Source organism: Monodelphis domestica, chromosome 5 (assembly GCF_027887165.1).
Source record: "Monodelphis domestica isolate mMonDom1 chromosome 5, mMonDom1.pri, whole genome shotgun sequence".
Classification (NCBI taxonomy): domain Eukaryota; kingdom Metazoa; phylum Chordata; class Mammalia; order Didelphimorphia; family Didelphidae; genus Monodelphis; species Monodelphis domestica.
This window is the reverse complement of record NC_077231.1, coordinates 15,722,911-15,746,156: the sequence shown is the minus strand read 5'-3', so window position 1 is coordinate 15,746,156 and position 23,246 is coordinate 15,722,911. Positions and strand designations below refer to the sequence as shown.

Below are 23,246 nucleotides of genomic sequence, written 5' to 3'. Positions count from 1 at the left end.
GAGGTGCTCAGCAAATGGGGAATGTCTAAAAATATTATGGTATGTGAAGATAAAGGAATACTATTCTGTTAAAAGAAATGATAAAGTAGACAATTTCCAGAGAAACCTGGTAAGATTTATGTGAAATTATGAATGATGAGGTGAGTAGAACTAGGAGGACAATTTACACAATAAGAACATTATAAAAGCAAATAACTATTAAAAAAATTAAGAACTCTGATCAATACAACAACCAGCCATAATCCTAGAGAAACCATAATGAAATATGGTACCTAATTCTTGCCAGCTCATTTTTTCCTGTGTATTTTTTGGTATATTCTAATCTATATAATTTCTTCAATATCTATCTGCATACTAGAAAAGTGAGATTATTTGCTATTTATTATATGTGATGAGTTTCTTGCTACCAGCATTTTATGGGAAGAAGCTAATCTGGTGAATGGAGAAAAGGGCCAATTTCTTTTAAAAACAAACAAAAACAACTCTTACCTTCAATTTTAGAACCAATAATGTATTGGTTCTAAGGCAGAATAGCAAATAAGGGCTAAGCAGTGAGAGTTAATTGACTTACTTCCTCAGTGCCACAAATCTAGGAAATGTCTGAGGCCATATTTGAACCCCAGATCTCTTGTCTCTAAGCCTGGCTCTTAATTAGCTTACCTAGGAGCCTGCAGGTCACTTTCCTTTTGATTCCATACTCATAATTGAGACCTAAAGTATTTACTCTTTTAATCTGTTACTATCTTGGCATACAGTAAGATATTTTGGCCTATAACTGGATTCTTCCAGACTGCTTTCTTGTTTTTCCAGCAATGTTTACTGAATAATGTGTTAATTTCTTTCATATAATATATTCCACAGATAAAGCTCTAATTCTTAACCAGTACCAAATCATTTTAATGATTAAAACTTTGAATTGTAACTTGATATATAGAATTCCTAGAACCTCTTCCTACCTATTTATTTTTAAAACTATTTTCTTTAATTTACTTAAATAATTTAATTTCTTTAATCTAGTTTAATTTTTCTTTATTTTTATTTTATTATTCTTTTATAGAAATTTTATATTTTCCCACCTCTACAAATTAGTACTTTGAAAGTAAATTCTAGGAGGAGAGTTATCAACTGTAGAGGTGAGAAGTCAGTCCCACAGACACTGCCCCTAGGAAGTGCTAGACAATTTGGAAACTGTGATTGGCTCTGGTGAAAAGGGGCAGGGACAGGAAACCACCATAAAAGCCACAATATCCTTCGGTTAGAGTAGTCTGGTGAAATTGAGTCTCATGGAGAGTGTCTCCTAGAGATGGTTTTCAAGGGAAATTCACTGGAGACTATGGCATGGATCATGACTTCAATATAGACTGACTCCTGGACTACTTGAATGGGTGAGTGAAAAGGCTGATTCCCTTCCTAGTTGCCTTAGAGACTAGTTTCCATCTTGGAGGAGGCCAAATGGTTACTCACTACAAGCCCTCTTGGCTGAGGACTAGTATAGGTATTTTGTCTAACCACTTTCACATTTCTTTACTTTATTGTTTCCCCTCTATTCTGGTAAACAAACTTCTGACTTGATATATAATAATTTCAGCAACCATGTTATTTTATATAATTTAAGTCCAACCATTAAATTTAACCCTTACACATACCTAATGAAATTCAGACCCTGAAATCCTACCAGGGCAAATGGAGATCCAAGCTGATCAAAAAACCTTGAAATTTCAAACCTGTAGAGAAGTTCAGAGTCCTAGACCAGGACAAACTCTGTTGAAGTAGGCTGATCTTATGGGTATAGCGCTAAGTCAGAAGTTCAAGTCCGGATTTAGGATAGGGACATAGATCCCCATTTGGAGTGGCTGGTAACACTAAGGAGGGGCTAGATCTTTTTGCCAAAAGCTCAAGACAGAGCTCCAGGAGAGGGCAATCAAGGGTGTGCCCAATTAGAATAAGTATACAGTAAGACCAAAAACTTATACCTAAGCCTGAGGATACAATTTAAGTAGTTCCTGACCTGATCAAGATCAAAGGAAGACCAAAAGCTTACAACCAAGCCTAAGGCAAATTTTTGCTAATATCAGGATATCAAGGATTAATTTAATCAGCAGGGGAAGGGGGCCCTCAGAGCTCTCAACCCTCAGGCCATCACAACATCTTCAAAGAACTGGAACTGATAAAAACCAAGGAAAAAAAAAACAGAGAATAGCATCAAGGAAGGACTGAAGGTTAAGAGGATGCCCTAACTACCCAGAAAACAGAACCTACCTACAAAAAGGTAGGAAAAATGAGGAAACAACAAAAAAGCACCTAAAAGTACAGGATTTTTATGGAGACAAAGAGCAAATTAAACACACAGAAAGAAACAATGAAAGTAAAACAAACACATGAAAAGTCAAAAAGAAAAATATGGATTGGACACAGATTCTGGAACAGCCTGAAAAAGACTTAAAAAAAAAAACTGAGAGAGCAAAAGTGGGGAAGAGAAATGAAAGATATGCAAGAAGTAAGGGGCCAATTGAAAAAGGAGAATCAAAAGCTGAAAAGGGAAAATTAGTCCTCAAAAATCAGAATTGACAAACTAGAAACTAATGACTTCATGAGAAATCAAAAAACAATAAAGCCAAATCAAAGGAATGTAAAAACAGAGGAAAACATGAACCATCTTATTGAAAAAGCAACTAATCTGGAAAATAAATCCAGGAGAGACAATTGGAGAATTATTAGACTACCTGAAAGTCATGATCAGTAAAAAAATCTGAACGTCATAATATGAGAAATTATTGAAGAAAACTGCGCAGATATCCTGGAACAAGAAATAAAATTGAAATTCAAAGAATTCACAGATAACCTCTGGAAAGAAATACTCAAATGACAATTTCCAGAAATGTAATATTTAAATTTAAGAACCTCCAAACCAAGAAGAAAATATTGCAATCAGCCAGAAAGAAATAATTTAAATATCATGGAATCCAAATACAAGAACCAAGAAGAGCCTTAAAAGAAGAAAGAGAAAAATGTAAAGACTCATTAAGGTAAAAAATTTATATTTCTACATGGAAAGAGGACATCTGTAATTTTGAAAAATTACTCTTAATAGTAAAGTAGAAGGAATATACTTAGAAAGAGGATAGGGAAGTAAGTTGATTATGATTATATGATGCATATGATGATATTATAAAAGGGAATTCATTGTTCTCTCTCAGTTTTCACTTCTTAAAGGGAGAATCCTTTATTCCCTTTGTCTATTTTGAGTTAACACTAACTTGAGTACCCTTAGATTGTGAAAACAGGATTAACTCTCCTTTGCCTACTTTTGAATTGAATCAACAAAAGATTGAACAACCTACTTAGTGCTAGGTGAGAAGTTAGCAAGGTACTTAGCGAACTCTCAAGTCACTTACTTAGAGAGCTCCACCCTTTTAACTCAGTCCCAAACTTGTGAATCCTATGATCAGAGTTTATGCCCTCAGAAACTCAATCAGTCATGAATCTATGAACCCTTTTAATGAGTATTTACCACTCCAGAAAGTGAGAACTGGTTCCCACAAACACTGCCCTATGGGCAGTACTAGAAAATTTGGAAACTGTGATTGACCCCTGTGAAGAGGGACAGGGACAAGAAATCACCATAAAAAGTCAAGAATCCTACAGCTTGGGTCAGTCTTGTGGAGATAGTCTCCTGAATGGAGAGAGTCTTCAAGGGAGCTTAGCTGGAGAGTGGCTTGGATTTTGGGATTCAAGCTAGGCTCCAACTTGGAATCTGACTCCTGGACTACTTCTTGGGATGAGTGAAAGGCTGACTCCTTTCCTAATTTCTGGAGAGACTAGCTTCAATCTTGGAGGAGGCCTCATGATTACTCACTACTTGCCGCCTGATTGAGTGCTAATTAATCTCTGCCTGGATTTAGAATAGATAACTTTTCTATCCCCTTCACATTTCTCTACTTTACTGTTTCCTCTCTACTTTGCAAAAAAATTTCTGACTTGAGATATAATAAATATAGGCAACCACATAATGTCATAAAATTATTGCCCAACCATTAATTTTTCACCTTTACAATATGATGATGTGCATTTAAATTTGATTATATGAAATGATATGTACATATAATATGATATGTATGCCTATGATATGATATGATGTGATATGCATAAAAAATCAAGGGGTAACAGGGATGATTGCACTAAGAAAAGGGAAGGGAGAAATAGAATGGGATAAATTATCTCTATAGATGCAGAAAAAGCCTTGGACAAAATAGAACACCCATTCATTTGAAAAAACACTAGAAAAGTATAAGAATAGAAGGTCCTTCCTGAAAATAATAAACAGTAACAAGTATCATCCATAATGGGGATAAGTTAGAGGCCTTCCCAATAAGATCAGGAGTAAAGCAAAGATGTCCATTATCACCACTATTATTTAATATTGTATTAAAAATGTTAAAAAGCCTCTAGAAATTGATGCAGAATGAAAGGAGCAGAACCAGAAGAACACTGTACACAGAGACTAATACATTATGGTACAATCGAATTTTCTTTTTCTTTTCTACTAGCAGCAATGCAATGACCCAGGACAATCCAGAGGAATTTATGAGAAAGAATGCTATCCACATACAGAGAAAGAACTGTGGGAACAGAAATACAGAAGAAAAACATATGATCATTCAAGTAGTTCCATAGGAAGATGATTAGGGTTCTGATAGTAAATAAGATAAGAAGTAAACAATGAAAGCTTATACAATAAGACCTTCATTTGCATATAGGATAATGTTCTAATATCTTTCATGTATGGCTAAAAACATGGATATAAACAAACACCTGCTGATCCCATATACAATGGATTTTCTTGAACACACATACATATAATGAAATTTAATTGATGAATTAAACACACGGTACGACATTACAAACATTTGATACAATAATAATAAACTATGTTATTATACAGTATTTTACAGTAGTGCCCCCTTATCAAATACATTCTAAGACTTCTAGTGGATGCCTGAAATTGTAGACAGTTTTTGCTTTAATTTTTAATGCCAATGTTGACTTTACTGCATGTTCTTTTACTGTGTTACTTTGTAACTTTTACTGTGTTCTCTTTCCCTATTCCTGCCCCTCAGCTCAATGCTCCTTGGCCTCCCACAAAACCAACAACAAAAAATGAACCCTCCAAGTGAAATCAAAACTGAGGCAAAGTTCCAGTGAATGAACACATGTGTGGGCCCCCTCCGTCATCTGGCTGCATCCCCCTTTCCATTCCTCTCCTAACCCTCAGGTAACTAAAAGAGTAGAAAGAAAAATGGCCATTGGAAAAGGGACAAGATCTACCATATAGAAACAAAGAAGAAATAAAAGTATATCTATGTGTTGATGACATAATAGTTTCCTTACAGATTCTGAAAGGAAAGGCAGCCTTGAGTCAGGGTTTAAGAGCCCTGGGATACAGTCAGGAAGACCCAAGCTCAAATCCAGACTAACTCTTCCTCGTTGTGTGACCTTGGGCAATTCACTTAATCTCTATAGCCTTAGGAAATCATTATATTGCTCAGAGTATTAGGTCTGGAGTCAGGAAGACTTGGGTTCAAATCCAGCCTCAGACACTTCTTAGCTGAAAGTCCTTGGGCAAGTCACTAAATGTCTGACTGCCCGAAAAAAGAATCCACTGGATCACTGTAGAAATCAGAAGTATCAAACCACTCCAACATCTTTACCAAAAAAAAAAAAAAAACCCCAAGTAGGGTCACAAAGAATCAATCACAACAATTCCAAAAAGTGTAGTAATTGAAACAACAACTTCAAGCAAAGTGGTAGGCTACAAAACAAATACACAAACTTCCATAGCATTTCTATATAAAAATTACAAAAGAAATCCCATTCGAAATAACTATCTCATTTTTATTACACAGGCTCCTCAAGATAGCAGGGAGACACTGGAGTTTGTTGAATGGAAGAGGATGTGACAGTAACATCTGTATTTTGGGAAGATCAATGTGACAACCAAGTAAAGAAGGACCAAAAGAGGAGAAACTCAAGGCAGGAAGGCAAGACAGCAGGCAATGAGCAAGATACCAGAAGGAGAAGAAAAGGGGATACATAAGAGAAATCTTACTTAAGGTAGAATCTAAAGATTAGATCAGGAGGGGGGAAGAGGGAGTGAAAAGTCCAGCATGCCACTTAACAGGGGGGATGCCGATCCCCTTATGAGGTAGTCAGAAGATGGGAGGACTGAGAAAGAAAAGAGATGAGTTTAGTTGAGGACGGGCTGAGTTTTCTTATATCAAGATTCAAGAGAAAGGTAAAGATTAGATAAGTAGATCAAAGAACATGCATTGAATATATGGAAGCTGATGAAATCACTAAGAGAAATAGCACAGAGGAAGAAGTGGATCAAGGATGGAGATTTTGAGGACACTTATACTTAGCAAATATGCCCTGGATGAAGAACCTATTGGAGAAACCTGCTGTTTCAACTATTTGTTCAAGATTTAAGATTTATTGAGATGTATAAGAATAAGAACCATTACCCATTTTAAAAAATGGTTTGAGGATATGAACAGATAGTTCTCAAAGGAAGAAACCCACACTATCTATAGCCATATTAAAAATTCTCCAAATAAGTAGCAATTAGGAAAATGTAAACTAAAACATTTCTGAGATTCTACTTCACAAACATCAGTGTCAAGGATGACAAAAAATGAAAACAATACATGTTAGAAAGGTTGTAGGAAAATAGGCACACTGATATACAATGTTAATGATTCTATGGATTGTAAAGGTATTTGGGGTACCTTGGACAAGGAAAGAGTCTAAGGTGCCCCCTAAGGTGAGTGGGAGAGTCAGCAATTTAAGTGGGTGACAATATGGCAGAGTAAGTGTCCACTGGACATCCCTAGTGAAGGAAGAAGGGCCAGGAGAATGTCACCACAAAACCATGACGTGTCAAAGTTAGTGGACTGGGAAAGTTTTTTAAACACAGGTAGAAGTATGTGTAGCTCTCTTAACTTCTGCAATAGGGATATGACAGCCACGCTGATGCTGCAGTAGGCATAGGGCCTTAGCTAGTGAAATGGAGAATCAATTCTCCTTCTCTCTCTTTGTCTCTGTCTGTCTCTCTCCAATTTGTTTTATTAATAAAGACTTACAACTCTGGTCAGACTCCTTTTTATTCCTAACAGAATATGTAAAACCATTATTTAGAATTATATTGCAAAAAGTTACTATGTAATTTATTCCCTTTGACCCAGCTATACCACTTCTACCTAGTAAGTTATGACAATATGAATGAGAAAAAGTATTAGTATGCTAAGAAACAAGGAAATAGATGACTTCAAAAAGACAATAAATACATATGAAATAATTCAGAGTAAAGTAAACAGAATGAGAAGAAAAATTTAAATTATAACACCAATTTTATAAAAATGAGTAATTTTAAAGACTTTTATAAAGTTGATGATGTTATTTATGTTTTGTAATAAAATGTCAAGGAAAATCTGGCAAAAAAAGCACAAAGAATCCTTAGTAAAAAATATGCTAAAAAAAGAATTATACAAAAAGAATGGTACAAAAATTCACTTAAGAAAAGGATTCCTGAAAAAAGCAGAATTGTATGAATAGAAAAAGAGGTACAAAAGCTCACTGAAGAAAATAAATTTCTAAAAATTAAAACTAGACAAGTGGACATTAATAACTCCATGAGATATCAAGAAGCAATAAAACAAAGTCAAAAGAATGAAAAAAAATAGAAAATGTGAAATACCTTATCAGGAAAACGAATGCCTTGAAAGATAAATTGAAGACATAATTTAAGAATTATTGGACTAAATGAAAAATGTGTAATTGGAATCTAAACCCCAGAACTACAATTCCCAGCATCCCAACTCTCCTTCTCACGTTACATGCTGACATAAGCAGGATATAAATTTTGTGTAGCCCCACCTCTCTCTCTCTTCTTGTGACTGCAGGCAGCTGTGGATTCCAGCTTTTTGAGAGCCATGGGTTTACTTTTGTTAGATAATTAGGATTTTATGCTTCTATTTCCTTTATAATCCTTCTAATTCAAATGATTATTAATAAACTTTATAATATTAATAATTGGAGTGTTGGACATTTATTTAAATCTTAAATTTTTGGCAGGCAAAAGTGGGGCTTAGAACCCATAATTGTCTCTAATTGAACAGGAAAAAAAAAACGTGTTTCTCCTGTCATAGATTTTTTAACCTTTCTCCTCTAGCATCTCCAACTCTCTGCCTTGCTTCTGCTGCTGTTGCTGCTGTCACTCTTGCCTCCCTCGCTTGCGGGGGGGAGGGGGGGGGCCTGGGGGAAGAGAGGGAAGGGTGGTCTTTGCTGAGCCTGGAGAATCCTCCTACTGCTGTTGCTGTGACTGTGGCTGGTAAAGTATTAATTTTTTTTTTCTTTCCCTTGCATTGCTAACATCTGAATGGAAGACCCATTGTTTCTTTTAGGCAACTATCAGGCTCCTAAAGGTTTTTACTTGAGGAGACACTCCGACCCTCTTAACTCCCCTATCCATGTGAGTCTCAAGCATGTGCTAGCTTAAGGCTGAAATGGCTTTTTGGCCTAGCAACAGACTAACAATTCATCATGGACAAGTGGCAAAGAGGAATTCCTGGGCTGCTTCCACACTCCCTACCCCGACGTAATCTCACTCCATTAACATCCCAAGTTGATTTAAAGTAACCCAGGGAGGCTCCCATGCTCCTTGCTGTGAGGGTGGGGAGAAACCTTTTGCTTTTTATTTTAGCTAAAGCCTTTTAGCTGCCCTACATTTTTAAACTACTAGGGGTTTGCCTAATAATTGTATTTAAAGTCATATTGGACATGAAAAAGTGCTCTGAATCTCTTATAATCAGAGAGATGCAAATCAAAACAACTCTGAGGTATCACCTCACACCTAGCAGATTGGCAACATAACAGCTACGGAAAGTAATGAATGATGGAGGGGATGTGGCAAAGTAGGGACACTAATTCATTGCTGGTGGAGTTGTGAATTGATCCAACCGTTCTGGAGGGCAATTTGGACCTATGCCCAAAGGGTGCTAAAAGTCTCTCTGCCCTCTGATCCAGCCATAGCACTGCTGGGTTTGTACCCCAAAGATATAATGAGGAAAAAGACATGTACAAAAATATTCATAGCTGCGCTCTTTGTGGTGGCCAAAAATTGGAAAATGAGGGGATGCCCTTCAATTGGGGAATGGCTGAACAAATTGTGGTATCTGTTGGTGATGGAATACTATTTTGCTCAAAGGAATAATGAACTGGAGGAATTCCATGGAGACTGGAACAACCTCCAGGAAGTGATGCAGAGAAAGAGGAGCAGAACCAGGAGAACATTGTACACAGAGACTGAGACACTGTGGTACAATCTAAAGTAATGGACTTCTCCATTAGTGGTAATGCAGTGTTCCTGAATAACTTGGGGGGATCTATGAGAAAGAACACTATCCACATTCAGAGGAAAAACTGTAGTAGTAGAAACACAGAAGAAAAACAACTGCTTCATTACATGGGTTGAGGGGGATATGAATGGGGATGTAGACAATAAGTGATCATTCTAGTGCAACCATCAACAACATGGAAATAGGTTCTGAACAAGGATACATGTAACACCCAGTGGAATTACTCACTGGGTATGGAAAAGGGTGTGGGGAGGGGAGAGAGGGAAAGAATATGATTCTTGTAACCAAGGTATAATGTTCTAAATAGACTAAATAAAATTTTCAAAAAAAAAATAATAAAGCCATGCTGGCAATGAGGGAATAGTTTTCCCTAACATTGAAAACACCTGTGTTCCCAGAGAATTTTACTGAATTCGAACTGTTCAACACTTCTGAATGGTTCCTGGGAGGGCTCTTATTCATAGCATAGTTTCTCCTCCAAAAAAAATCAACACAAGATTACTTAGATTAAACTACAGACTCAAACAGACAGAAATGAGAAATACTTAAATAGTTTTAAAATTCAGAAGGAGGATTTTCCCATCAGGGCCTAATTTTGACTTTTTTACAGGTAGGATGGGTATATTATATTCCGATTTGCATGGAATTATTAATTTTTGCTCAATTGATTAATCTATCACTGGGACAATTCCCTCATTTGCCAGTTTTGATAGAGGTTACTGAGGAATGGAAGGAGGTGGACCACCTTTTGTCCTAATTTGAACAGGAACAGCCGATTTAAGTAGGCTGACATCAGAAGATGATGTGGTCCAGAGAGTCAGGTATATCACCTGCGATTTCAAAGATGGGAGGCCCCTTAATCTCCTGACTGTCTGAAAGAAGTACAGGGATTAAAGTTAAGGATTCCTCAGGCAATTTTAGTGACATAGAGCCATCTGGAAAGCAAGTTATTGTGGCTCTAGATTTGCATAAAGGATCTATTCCTAACACATTTGTAGAGGAGTTAGGCATTAGGAAGAAAGTGCTACTGATAGGTATTCCACAGATACCATTTGAGGGGAAAGCTTTGGGATCCTTAGGGGTGGCCCTGATACCCCACCTATATTTAGTGAGCCGATATAATCTCATTCAGAATCAGGTTTACTCATTAATACTGATCTGGATGCTCCATTGTCACAAAGGCAATCATAATATGTATTTCCAAACTTTCAGGGTTACATGAAGTTCAACACTATGGGGTTGGGGAATGGATAGGGATAACTGGCATTAAAACATCAGAGTCTGGAAAATCAAAGGTTTCACTCTTTGATTCCAGGGCCCTGAATATATTGATTTAGACAGGGGAACTCATTACACTGATTCATTTTTATCTCAGATATAATCTTGTTTGGGGATAATTCCCAAATTCCATGTACTGTGTCATCCCCAGAGCTCAGGCCAAGTTGAGAGAATGAATAGAGATCTAAAGAATATGACTGGCAAATTGAGCATGAAGACTCATTTTAAATGGTCTGAAATTCTCCCTGTGGCCCTATTTTATCTTAGAATCATACCCAGAGATCAATACATCTCACCATATGAGATGCTTTTTGGACATCCCCCTTTAGAGGCTAAGCCTTTCTCTCCTACATATACATCATTGCTAGGGGGAGAAATTCTATTGCCTCATATATACAGAATTTACAAATCAAATTGCAAGAATTCCATTAATTTGGAGCTGCTGTACAAGCAGGTCCTATAGACTTCTTGCTCCATGATCTATACCCAGGAGACAAGGTATACATAACGAACTTCCAGCATATTCCAACAGCTATCAAAATTGGAGAACAGGACTCTTGGATTGATTGTTCTCATATAAAGAGAGTACCTTCTACTGACACTGAGTGAGTGTACACTGTCATGCTGTTCATTTCGAGATTTAATTTTGTTTGTTAAGCTAATCTAATATATTCTGTTACACTATGTCACTTTAACTTACTGTGTGTTGCCTACTAGCTATATGTTCTGTTACACTGCATTATTTGCACAGTTCTACTATCTTTATTTGTACTGTCCTTTACCTGGACTTGAGATAATGTCACTGATTGCAAACTATATATTTTGATTTTTTTTAATTTATTATTGTTTTTCCTTGTATGTGCAATAGAAAACTTGAAATTTCTTTCCTCTGTCATTTTTGCACTTGAAGCATATTATCAGTATTAATGGTTTAATTATTTTGTACTAATTGAGCCCTAATATTAATGCATACCCAAAAGCTTTAAACTATGAAAATCTGCCATTGATTGTTAAATATTATGGGACATTAATTTACAATTGTGTCTGATTCCAAGAGAAGAGATCACAAAAGAGCCATTATACAGTGCCAAGAAGCACAAGGTCAAGGAGACCAACAATCCAGGTGGAATTGATGAGCATCTGTGCCAAGACAGAGGACTTGTTTTGGAGTTAGAGGAAGCAGCTGTTTGATGTCAGATGCAGGATTTCCCTGTGCCAGGTTCAGGTAAAGTACCTCGGGGCTTAGCTATAATTGACTTCCCTATCCCCAAAAGTGGAGGTAGAATCAGACCAGGGAATGAGATTTCCAATATACTGGAAAAAATCTAGTCCCTTTTCTGTCTTCCATAGGGTGGCAATTTTCTGTAGCCCTGACTACTAATTGGGTATGTACATATTGCTACAATTGCCTTAACAGGCTTGTGGGGCATAAATCACTTTATCTGGCCCTGATTCAAGGATCTGTTTATGGGCTTATACTTGCTTACTTGGAATTTTTATCCATTATTTAATTTTAATTTTTTCTGTTCTTCTATTTGTATGTTTGGTTTTTTTTTAATGTTTTTACTTCCTTTTTACAATTGATTAACATACCTCGTAACTCAGCCACCTATCCCTGGGTGAGCTGTATGTTTGTCAACATCTTCCTCAGGAGGGATTGTATAATTGGAATATAATTCTACATTTATAAAATTTTTCTTTTTTGAGAATAATTATTGGATAAGAAACTTGCTACCTCCCCTAATCAAGAAAGTGAACTTTTTGGAGAAAGCACCATGGAGATGCCTTTAGGAACCTCACACTGCACCAAAAGATCCAGAATGAACTTTTGAGATGTAGTGAAATTGAACTATGAGGGGCTAAACACATTTATTTTGAATATAAACTTTTATATCAAAGGGGACTGCCCCCTAATTGGCTTTTTGTCAATGTGCCTAGCAATCATTAGTTTGTTCTCTTTCTTTTATTCCCCTGTTATCACCAAATTATTGTAATTTCCCCTTAGAAATTGCAATATTGTATGTACCTTTAATCGAAGGTCTTTGGAGATATAAGTTAGTTATGTGTGCTGATTGGATGTGGAACCTAGGCATGTAAATCTGGGAGATTTCTACATGTTCATTTTCCATGGGAATCACAAGGGGGATTGTGTAATTGGAATCTGAGCCTAGAACTACAATTTCCAGCACCCCACTACTTCTTACCTTACGTAAGCATGATATAAATTTTGTGTAGCTCCGCCTCTCTCTGTCTCTCTTCTTGTGATTGTAGGCAGCTGTGGACACCAGCTTTTTCAGAATCAGGAGAACTTACTTATGTGGGTTTATTTATGTTAGATAATTAGGTTTTTATACTTCTTTTTCCTTTTTATTTCTTCTACTTCAAGTGATTATTAATAGACTATAAAACTAATACTTGGAATGTGGACATTAATTTAAATCTGACAAAAACATGATCAGGAAAAAAGTCTAGAAATCATATTTCAATAAATTATCAAGGAGAACTGCACTGATATTTTAGATCCAGAGGATAAAATAGAAATTGAAAGAATCCACCAATAATAAATTAACAAATATTTGTTGCCAGCCTCTTCCCTCCACCCACAATTTCTACCCTTTGGGAGAAGGGTATTTGTGTTTTGATTTAATCAATCAGAGATTCGGACTTCCTTTCCCTTTACTTTAAATTTAAATCAATCAGTGACCTTTGATATAATCAGTCAGAATCTTGAAGACCCTTTACCATTGATTGCAAGTACAAACAAACTCTTGCATCCCTCAGGCACTGTCCTCCTGGATGGTGCAAAGCAAATTGAGGAACTGAGATTGGTTCCTGGGAGTTAATGTGGAAGAGCTACTGGATAAACAAACAGTCTTATAAATCAAGACCCAGCAGGAAGTGAGGAGGACTGAGACTCAGAATCAGATACAGACTCTGACGTTGGTGACTTTTGTTGAAGACAGACACTATAGTGTCTCTAGGCAATTCTCTACCTTCTTCCTATATTTCCCTCTTTTAATATATCTCCATTTTAATTAAACTAAATTGTTAAAGTTACTAACAGCTTCATAGTTTAATTTTAACTATTACAAATTGGCGACCACTCTTTTCAAATGCCAGGTCAAATTCTCTCTCTTCAGCCAATTACTTGCTGATTCTCTCCCCTCCTATATTCTCCAGCTAAAAGTAAGGTTTTTCCTTTGAATATCCAAGAATTGTGTAACTTATCTTATTTACTTGTGTACTAATAATGAAATCCCTATACCAATATCAATAGAAAATAATTAAAATAATATGCTTGTCATAGTCTTAAAAAATTATACTCCAGATCGCAGGGTGAAAATACATTTTAAATCAGATTTAATAGAAAATTAAAAATAAAAAACAAAACAAAAACCTACATATTAAATATCACTAGAAGTTAAATCATTTCTCCAAATCAAACATACCTGACTTTTCTGCCACCATCAGAAAACTGTTGATAAAAAGAAGATGAAATAAACAAACTACAAAAACATTTCCTAAATAAAAACTTACCAAGTAAGGCTCACAAAAAATACTCTTTAATTTCACTTGAAAAAATAGCTCAGAGAACAAAATTGAAGAAGAAGGAAAAAAGGCATCAAATGTGAATTTATTTTTCAAAGGGAAGATGACACCACATCAATGATACAGTCAGAGTAAAAAGGAAAACTTTCTCTTCCTAAAAAGAGCCATGGAAATGGAAAATCTTTGTAATAGCAATTCTTTAACTAAAATCCTAAAATCATTTTTAACAGAGTTATGTGGTAAATCAAAGTAATAGCAGAGGGGAACTGTTCTCACGCTTAAACTGAATCATCTAATTCTACCATCTAGAGTTAGACAAAACATGTAAGACATTATATCAACTAAACCAACCAATCAACCCAAAGAACTCAATTTCTGAACTCTAGAGTCCAGTGCCATGGGAACAAAAAATGTAAACCTTTATTCCCTTCCTGAAATTAAACAAACAGCCACATTCCCTCTCCAACCAACCACCCCTACTCCAGACTACTACCCCTTTCTTATTCTAGCAAAGAACAGCTTGTCACAATATCCCTATATTATATCTTGCTTGAATTCTGTCAATAGGATCCACGCCTTGGGAGTCACCTAATCTACTACTGAGTGCCTACTATGTGTCAGTCACAATGCTAAACAATGAGTATATAAAAATATACAGTCTGAGCATTCTAGGAGTTCACAACTAATAGGGGATATACTATGTTAACAACTAAGTACAAATAAGTTTTAGGAAATAATCAACAAGGAGAAGGATTGAGAAAGGCTTCCTGTAGAAGGTAGGATTGCTACATAGTATCAATGAAGTTGGAATGCTAGGTCAAGAAGAATAGAGAAAACACTTTGTGAAGGAGAGTTGGAAGAAGGTGAAAGAGACTATTAAAGTGAGGGGAGAGAAAGTAAGGCTGGGTTATAAAGATCTTTGCACACCAAATAGAGAATTTTAATCCTGGAGGTGATAGGATATCAGTGGAATATACGGGGGATGGGGAGAAGGGAGAGGTAGAACATGACAGAGGGGCAGTGACATGGTCAGACCTATAATTAGGAAAATCACTTTGGTGGCTGAGTGGAAGACAGACTGGAGTGGGGAGAAACTTGTAATAGGCAGACAAACCAGCATGCTACTGCAATAATCCAGGTATGAGGAGATGAAGAAGAGTACCATTGTAGTTACAATATCAAAAGAGAGAAAGGGACATATACAAGAGATGTTATAAACTTAAAATTAACAGGTTTTAACAACAGATTGGATATATGGAGTAGAAGATGACATCTAATTTGAAAGGTGGGGAGGAAAATGCCCCCCTCAGGCAGTAGTTATGAGGTCATTAGACAGAAGAATATCTTGGGATGAAGTGCTTCTGGTGCTTCTATAACTAAATAACTGGCAAAGATAGGGCCAACCAATAATATTCATTCTACAGTAAAATTTATTATAGTGAAAGTCCAATTAGTTTTCTGGAAGAATGTTTTTTTTTTTAATTTTGAAAGAAATCTACAAAAACTAAGTTACTTCATTTGTGTGTATTTTAGTGTAACTTTAAAGAGAATGATTCAATTAATTTAATTTGAAATTTGTCATTTTAAATGTTGAAAAATACCAAATTAACTTTATTTACTGATTATTTGATTTCATTGCTAGCAGTCTTGAAAGCCAAAAATGGTAGACTAAAAATCAGTGATGATTCTCTGGTGCTGGCTGTTTTGTTTGTAAACAATTTAACTATATTGTAAGTCGGAGAAAGAGATCATTTTTTTTTGATAAATCAAGAAACAAGTAAAACAACTTCATAGTGTTAATGCACCCCAAGGTAAATATGTATTCATGATTTTAAGATTTTAATTGTTTTTGAAAAATTTGAGGACCTGTAGTAAATTAGACTAAAAATTTTCATCCATAAATCACAACAGAATACATAGTAATTCTTGGTTTAGTTTTTTTAATTAATTCTATAATTAGTATCTAATTATAACTTGATGGTGAAAAGTCTAGCTCATTGTGCACATACTATTGAGCAGACATTGGCCTAACACTGAAATTGTGACTAATTATTGCACCTTGTGTTTCAAAGTAAATCATACAAGAATTGTAACTGAATTTATTATTTAAGTGATAATCTAGATTTTAATGGAAGATATTTTGAAAGTTAAGAATTTTTTCTTTATATTCTAGAGTAAATTGAAAAATCACCTTAAATTTTTAAAACAAAGATATTCTTGTCTCTGAATAAACAGGAAGAGAAAGTTGAAGCTAAATTAATTTCATAATCTCTAATGTTTAACTATCTCATTCTGATCCAAATAAAGTGTTTTTTGTTTAAAAACTGTATTTTATATTTATATAAACATGTTTTAAAACGTGTATTTTATATTTATATAAACATGTTTTAAAACATGTATTTTATATTTATATAAACATGTTTTAAAACATGTATTTTATATTTATAATTGGCAGAATCAAAATAAAGAATACATGATCATTTTCCTAAAATAATTATGTTGGTTTACTGTCAAAGAAAAACACTTATCAGGAGTCTAAGTTGATTTTAATTATTTGCTTCAATATTGCTGGGATCATAACTTCACCAGTTGGAGTATTCCCTCTACCTTAAAGATTGCAACCCCTTTCTAAAATTTTTCATTCATTTTCCTGAAACCAACCTGGTGATGAGCCTTTCCAATTTAGTTAGTCTGGTATTTAGACAACAGGGTAGTCTGTAACTATGACATTTAAAGCCTTTTCACATACTACATCTTGCCAGCTTTCTTTCTGCTGTCTTTGTAACATGTTATTGTAAATCCAATATAGCCTCTATAAACAACAAAAGCCCCAGGTTTTGATTCATGTAACTATCAAGTGTGCTACAGCTGAAAGAACACTGGAAAATCAAGTTGAAATTCTGCCTCAGGCACTTGCTAACTGTAGGAATGTAAGAGATAAGGGACAGAGAAAAATTCATAGATTGTCTTTAAGAGGAAAGGACTATTTAGATACAAGCCCTTGGGGGAAAGAATCTAGAAGGAAAGGAGGATCTTGGGATTTGACCATTTTTAACTGTCATTCCTGATTCTGGCTTTCCACTGAGCTGGAAGGAGATTTGCTCTGGCATCCCCTGGGAAGAACCAATCTTGTGGAAAGGTTAGGGATTTCTGGGTTGGAGAATTTGCCTTGAAGTAGACTACCATTTCCCTGGAGTACCTGTCTGAGAGCTACCGTCAGAGATCCAGTTGGCTAAGGAAATCCCAAGGGTTTGTCACCTGGGACTCTAGTTTACCTAGGAAGTCAAACTCAGGCTTGAGCGGGAATTCAGTCTTCTAGTGAGTCCTGTCTCCTTAGCCTTCTTAAAGACAATCTGGATAGTTAAATTAGCAGATACTCAGACAACATTTGGGTTTTTAATTAAGGGCAGGGAGTGGATAGACAGGGCCTAAAAAATCATCAAAGAGTACCCCTCGAGAGGTACAGAGAAGTTGGGTTGAGTCTAGATCTATAGTTTTATAACCCATTCTACCCTTTCCATTTACTTGGTTTCAAAAACCCAAGGATTTTATGCTTTGTTGGCCAAGGGGAGGTCCCTAGGTGGGTGTTTCTTATCTCCCATCCATCTAGGCCTTTCCTAAAAAATCTACCTCCATTTGGAGATAGACATTTCTTTCATAACTATGGTGACAGTGGGCAAAAACATCCTTAGGTTCCAGTTCTCTCATATGTAAACTGAGGGGGTTGGCCTAGATTCATCTGATATACTTTAAAATCTCATAAAAATCAAAACATCATCTAGCAACACAAATGCAATAGAAAGATGCATGTTCAACATAGGCAGGGACATAAACAAGAATTATTATAAAATGCAGTAACAAACTTGCAAATAAAAGAGGCAGGAAGCTGATCATGTGGTGGATGTGAAGGATAAATGATGGACAAGCTAAATGTTTCACAATACAAAGAAAATAGAATTTAACTTTTTTAAGAGTACAAAATTGAGGCTTCTGGGTTAAGATGGCTGCTGCGAAGAAACAGGACTCTTCCTCTCCTCAACACCTACCAATATAGACTACCTCAAAAGGTAAAAACAAAAAACAAAAAACTTCAGATGAATGAAGGGATTCGGACTCCGCAGTAGGGTGCAGCATTGAAGATCCGGGGGATTTAGGCATTTCCATGCTATAAAGGGGTGAAATAGATCCCACCAAAATGCAAGTGATCAACCCTCCCCCCTCCCCCACCACACCTATGGAGCCATAGTCAGAACCAGCTCACCAGAAAGAATCAGAGCAATTGAGAGGGAATCTCTAACTCCTTAAGAGCTGACTAAGAACATCAGAGATTTACACCTGAGAGCAGCTAGACTTGAGACCCCAGGAGGCTAAAGAGTTCGGATTTTGGGCTTGAAGAGAAGGGCAGCACACAGAAGAAGTCACAGAGACTTGAGAGGTGGCCTCAGGCAAAAACCTCGCTCCTTAGCTCCATACACAGAGAGTCTGCGCTCATCGTTCAAACTTCTGACAAGAAAGGGAAGGAAAACTAACCAAAGTGATTGCCAGCAATGCCCAGTAAATACAATGATCAACCACCAAGAAGGAATAAGAGAAAGTCACTTATTGCTCACTGATTACTTCCTCATTGATGGTAGTTTCCCTGGGGCTTGATCTCAAAAGAATCTCAGCCTACTTCCATGCAAGCAATTCATAATTCACCTACTTGGGTTTCTGCTCCAAATGACTTTTAGGGGGAAAGAATTAGCCTCAGATGGATGCTAAGTTATTTCCTTCAAGCTCACTGGAATGTCACACAGCTTTACCCCAAAGCAAAACAAACACATAAGCCTGTCTCATTCCCCCCTTTCCTCAGTTCTTTGGCCCCAAAGTAACAGTTCAGAGAGTTGCCATGCTGGTACTATGAACTGTATTTCTGTATTTTTGTTCTTCAAAACTTGGGGGGAAGTCAATTGCAAGTCCAAAACTGTGTCCTATGCTTTCCCTTTTCCTTCTGCTTTCCTGCAGGAAGCATTTGCAGCTCAAAAAGCTGCTACTATAGCATTCTCTGCATGTCACAACCCCAGTAAGCCTACAGCCTTCAGCTTACAATCAGGGTCTCCAAGAAAATGGAGAAAGGAAGATGGGCCAAGCTGGGGCAGAGGGTCTGCTAGTATTCAGTTAGTTGGACAAGAATAATTTTTGTTTGATATGTGCCAGACACTGTTCTAAGAACCAAGAATGCAAATAAAGTCCAAAATGGTCCTTACTCTCAAAGAGCTCACACTTTAATGGGGGAAACAAAAAGTACATAGGCATATAGAAGATGTATACAGAGTAGATGAAAAGTAATGAGAAACTGGAAGGCACTAGCAGCAAAGGAAATAAGAATCTTCCTACCAAAGGTGAGCTTTGTGCTAAGTCTTGAGGGAAGCCAGAGAAACCAAGGGACAGAAGTGAGGGGGCAAAATAGTCCAGGTATGTGAGACAGCCAACACAAAGACATGAATACAAGTTCAAGAGGCAGGAAGGTGAAGGTTATGAAGAGCTAGAAATGACAGAGATCTTTCTCTTTTGTTATACTAGAAACAAGGAGTTCTCAAAGATCACTGAGTAAAAGGAGATGGCCTTTAGATAAAGTACATAATCATCTGAATGTATTAAGAGTAGGAAAATGCTGGGGGATAGGAATGGGGAGAGACTAATAAGAAACTTCTTTTAATGGTCTAGGAAGAAAGGTTGGCACTCCTGAACCACTGTAGTGGGTTTCTGAGTGAAGAGAAGGAGATGGAGAAGAGAAATGTCCGAAAGAACAAAATGATGAGACCTGGTATGTGGAATGAGCAAGCAGGAAGACCTCAAGATGACACTGAGATTGCAGGCCTGAGTGACTGGAAGGATGGGAGTGCTTCTATCATAACAAGAAAGTTTAGAAAAAGGAAAGATTTCATGGGAAAGAAAACAAGCTATTTACAAACCGATGAGTGGGAATTTAAAAAATCTCCATCTTGGTCTAGCACCAAAAAAATTGTGCACACCCACTACACGGGCATGTGCTAGTCAATGACAAATCAGAAATAACTAACTGCCCACCTGGGCTGTCCTAAGCCAACCTTGAGCCACCATTGGCACTTGTGAGGCACAGGAAGTGACGGAGAAAGCAGCCTCTGCAATTCGCTCACTTCCTGTGGACAGAGCTAGACAGGAGTTCGTGTTAGGAGCTTGAACAGGGAGGAGGCCCGCAGACAGCTTCCCTTCAGATCGGTCACGTGAGTCAAGGACTGATTCTTTCCACCTTGGCCCTTTGGGCCTAGAACTCACTCTGCCTTGGTCAGAGGTTGAGTAGCCCCTTTCCCTTTTCTCCTCTCTCCTTCTCTCCCTCTCCTTTTCCCTATTCCCATTGTGATTAAACCTCATAAACTCCATTCTAACTTGAGTGTTTCATTTTAGGAATTTCATAACTAAATTCCTTGGTGGCCATTGTTTAATATTATAACAATCTTAAAAGGTGAAATTTTCACCACAACATGAGTGTGAAAAGCCTATAGAATATCTAATTCAAAACACCCAAGGCAGTTGGTAATAGATGACCCTAGAGGTCAGGAGAAAAACCAGGCTTGTTATGTATCTAAGAATCATCTTATTGAATTGGAATTGAAGATTCTGTGTCATTTTTGTGCCTTTCTTACTTCCACTACACAGAATCCCTAGCTACCTTCAAAAACCAACTCAAGTGTCAATAATAATAGTTAATATGTGCTTTTTGTGGTGACAAAAAAAAATGGCAAATGAGGGGATGTCCCTCAATTGGGGAATGGCTGAACAAATTGTGGTCTTTGCTGGTGATGGAATATTATTATGCTATAAAGAGTGATGAACAGCTTGATTTCTATATGAACTGGGAAGACCTCCATGAATTGCTTCAGAGTGAAATAAGGAGAACTCGGAGACCATTGTACACAGTAACTGAAACACTGTGGAGCAATCAAATATAATAGACTTAGCTACTAATAGTAATGCATTCAATGATCAAGAATAATCTCATGGAATTTATGAAAAAGAATGCTATCCATATCTAGAGAAAGAACTATGGAAGTACAAATGCAGAAGAAAAGCATGATTTATCACTTGGTTATATGGGTATATTATATATATATTTTTATATATATTTTTTTATATTTTATATATATTTATATATATATTATTATATATATATTTATATGATTTGGGGTTGTGATTTTAAAAGATTACTCTATTACAAATATGAATAATATAGAAATAGGTTTTGAATAATAAGACATGTATAAACCAGTGGAATTGCTTGTCCGTTCCAGAAGCGGGGTAGGGAAGAGGAGAGGGAGAGAATATGAATCATATAACCATGGAAAAATATTCTAAAAAAATGTGAAAAAATAATTTAATAATAAATAATAATAGCTAACATTTAAAGAGAACTTTAAGTTGTCAAAGTGCATTCTCACTTGAATTTCATAATAACCCTATAAAATAGGTGTTGGTATACCTATTTTACAGGTGAGGAAACTGAGGCTGAGAGAGATTAAGTGACTTGCCAAAAGAAACAAATCCATTAAGTGCTTAGCACTCTGTACACTATGCCACTTATTTATAGGAATTCTATCCTGATTCACCATTCAAAATTTTACCAAATTCACATTGCATAAAGATTCTATTTAATTTACATATATATATATGAGGTGTTTCCCTCTGAAAAAGGAAAGTTCTTTGAAGGAAAGGATGTGTTTGTTTTGGAGAAAGGGGGCTATATATATCACAGCTTAGCAAAAATTCTTTGCATATTTATTAAATATTTATTAAATTTAATAAATTCTAGTCAAATGACTACTGAATAGATGAATCAACTCAAATCCACATATATTCCGGAATCAGAATAGGATCTTTCCCAGCAAATTTTTTGCATCTTTAGTTTGACAAAGTTCTATCCTCATCAAATGGTCATCAAAAGTTCATTCTACAAATATTTATTGATGGAAATCTTAGATATTGTTTAATATATGTTCATTAAGTATTCACTCTCAATATTTACTGACCAACTTTTAAGTTGACACATCAAATCATTTCATTAAAAGATTGTATTTTAAATATTAAAGTGAGTTTACCTGAAGCATTTTGTATCTATCTTGGTGAGAAAGTGCTTCATCTTCTTTGTCTTTTAGGAAGTCTTTTTCTAGAATTCTATGCTTTTCCAGCAACATTTCTAAATCCTAAAATAAAAAATCAGAGTAACAGATGTTACAGTGGAAACTATCAAAATTCCAAGCTATCTTTTTTTGTAGAATATTATATATAAATCAACTGCACAAATTCACTGCAATAAATTTTATACCTACAATCAAAATTTCTGAATGCCCAGAAATATCCAGAAAGGTTTTGGTTGTCCTCATGTTTCTTTGAATATGAAACTGACCTTTGTAAATATTAGGACATCCAGAAATGAGGGAATTAATTAGATGGCTCCTAAAGTCTCTTCCAGGACTATCTGTCTGTCTGTCTGTCTGTCTGTCTGTCTATATGTATGAATGCAATTAATGAAACAAAGTTCTAGAGAAAGATGATTAAAATAATTTATATTTAAAGGATTTAAAATTAAGAATTGTGTTCCTTTTGACCTAGCCATAGATTTGTACCCCAAAGAGATAATAAGGAAAAATACATGTACAAGAATATTCATAGCTGCACTCTTTGTGGTGGCAAAAAATTGAAAAATGAGGGAATGCCCTCCAATTGGGAAATGGTTGAACAAATTGTGGCATATGTTGGTGATGGAATACTATTGTGCTCAAAGGAATAATAAAGTGGAGGAATTCTGTGGGAACTGGAACAACCTCCAGTAAGTGATGCAGAGTGAAAGGAGCAGAACCAGGAGAAATACAGAGAAACTGATATACACTGTGGTACAATCGAATTTAATGGACTTCTCCATTAGTGGCAATACAGTGATTCTGAACAACTTGGAGGGACCTATGAGAAAGAACATTATCAACATGCAGA

The 23,246-nt window shown here is 36.1% G+C and overlaps 1 protein-coding gene across 13 annotated transcripts in view; it reads right to left on the bottom strand.

The window, feature by feature from the left end:
- Positions 1 to 23,246, bottom strand: part of CCDC91 (coiled-coil domain containing 91) — a 481,978-nt gene that overhangs the window by 294,219 nt on the left and 164,513 nt on the right. For all 13 annotated transcript variants that reach the window (XM_056797660.1, XM_001373145.4, XM_007502853.3 and 10 more), the window contains one exon: positions 22,355 to 22,459. In XM_056797660.1, the coding sequence (XP_056653638.1) occupies positions 22,355 to 22,459 (105 nt within the window). The remainder of the gene's footprint in view (positions 1 to 22,354; positions 22,460 to 23,246) is intronic.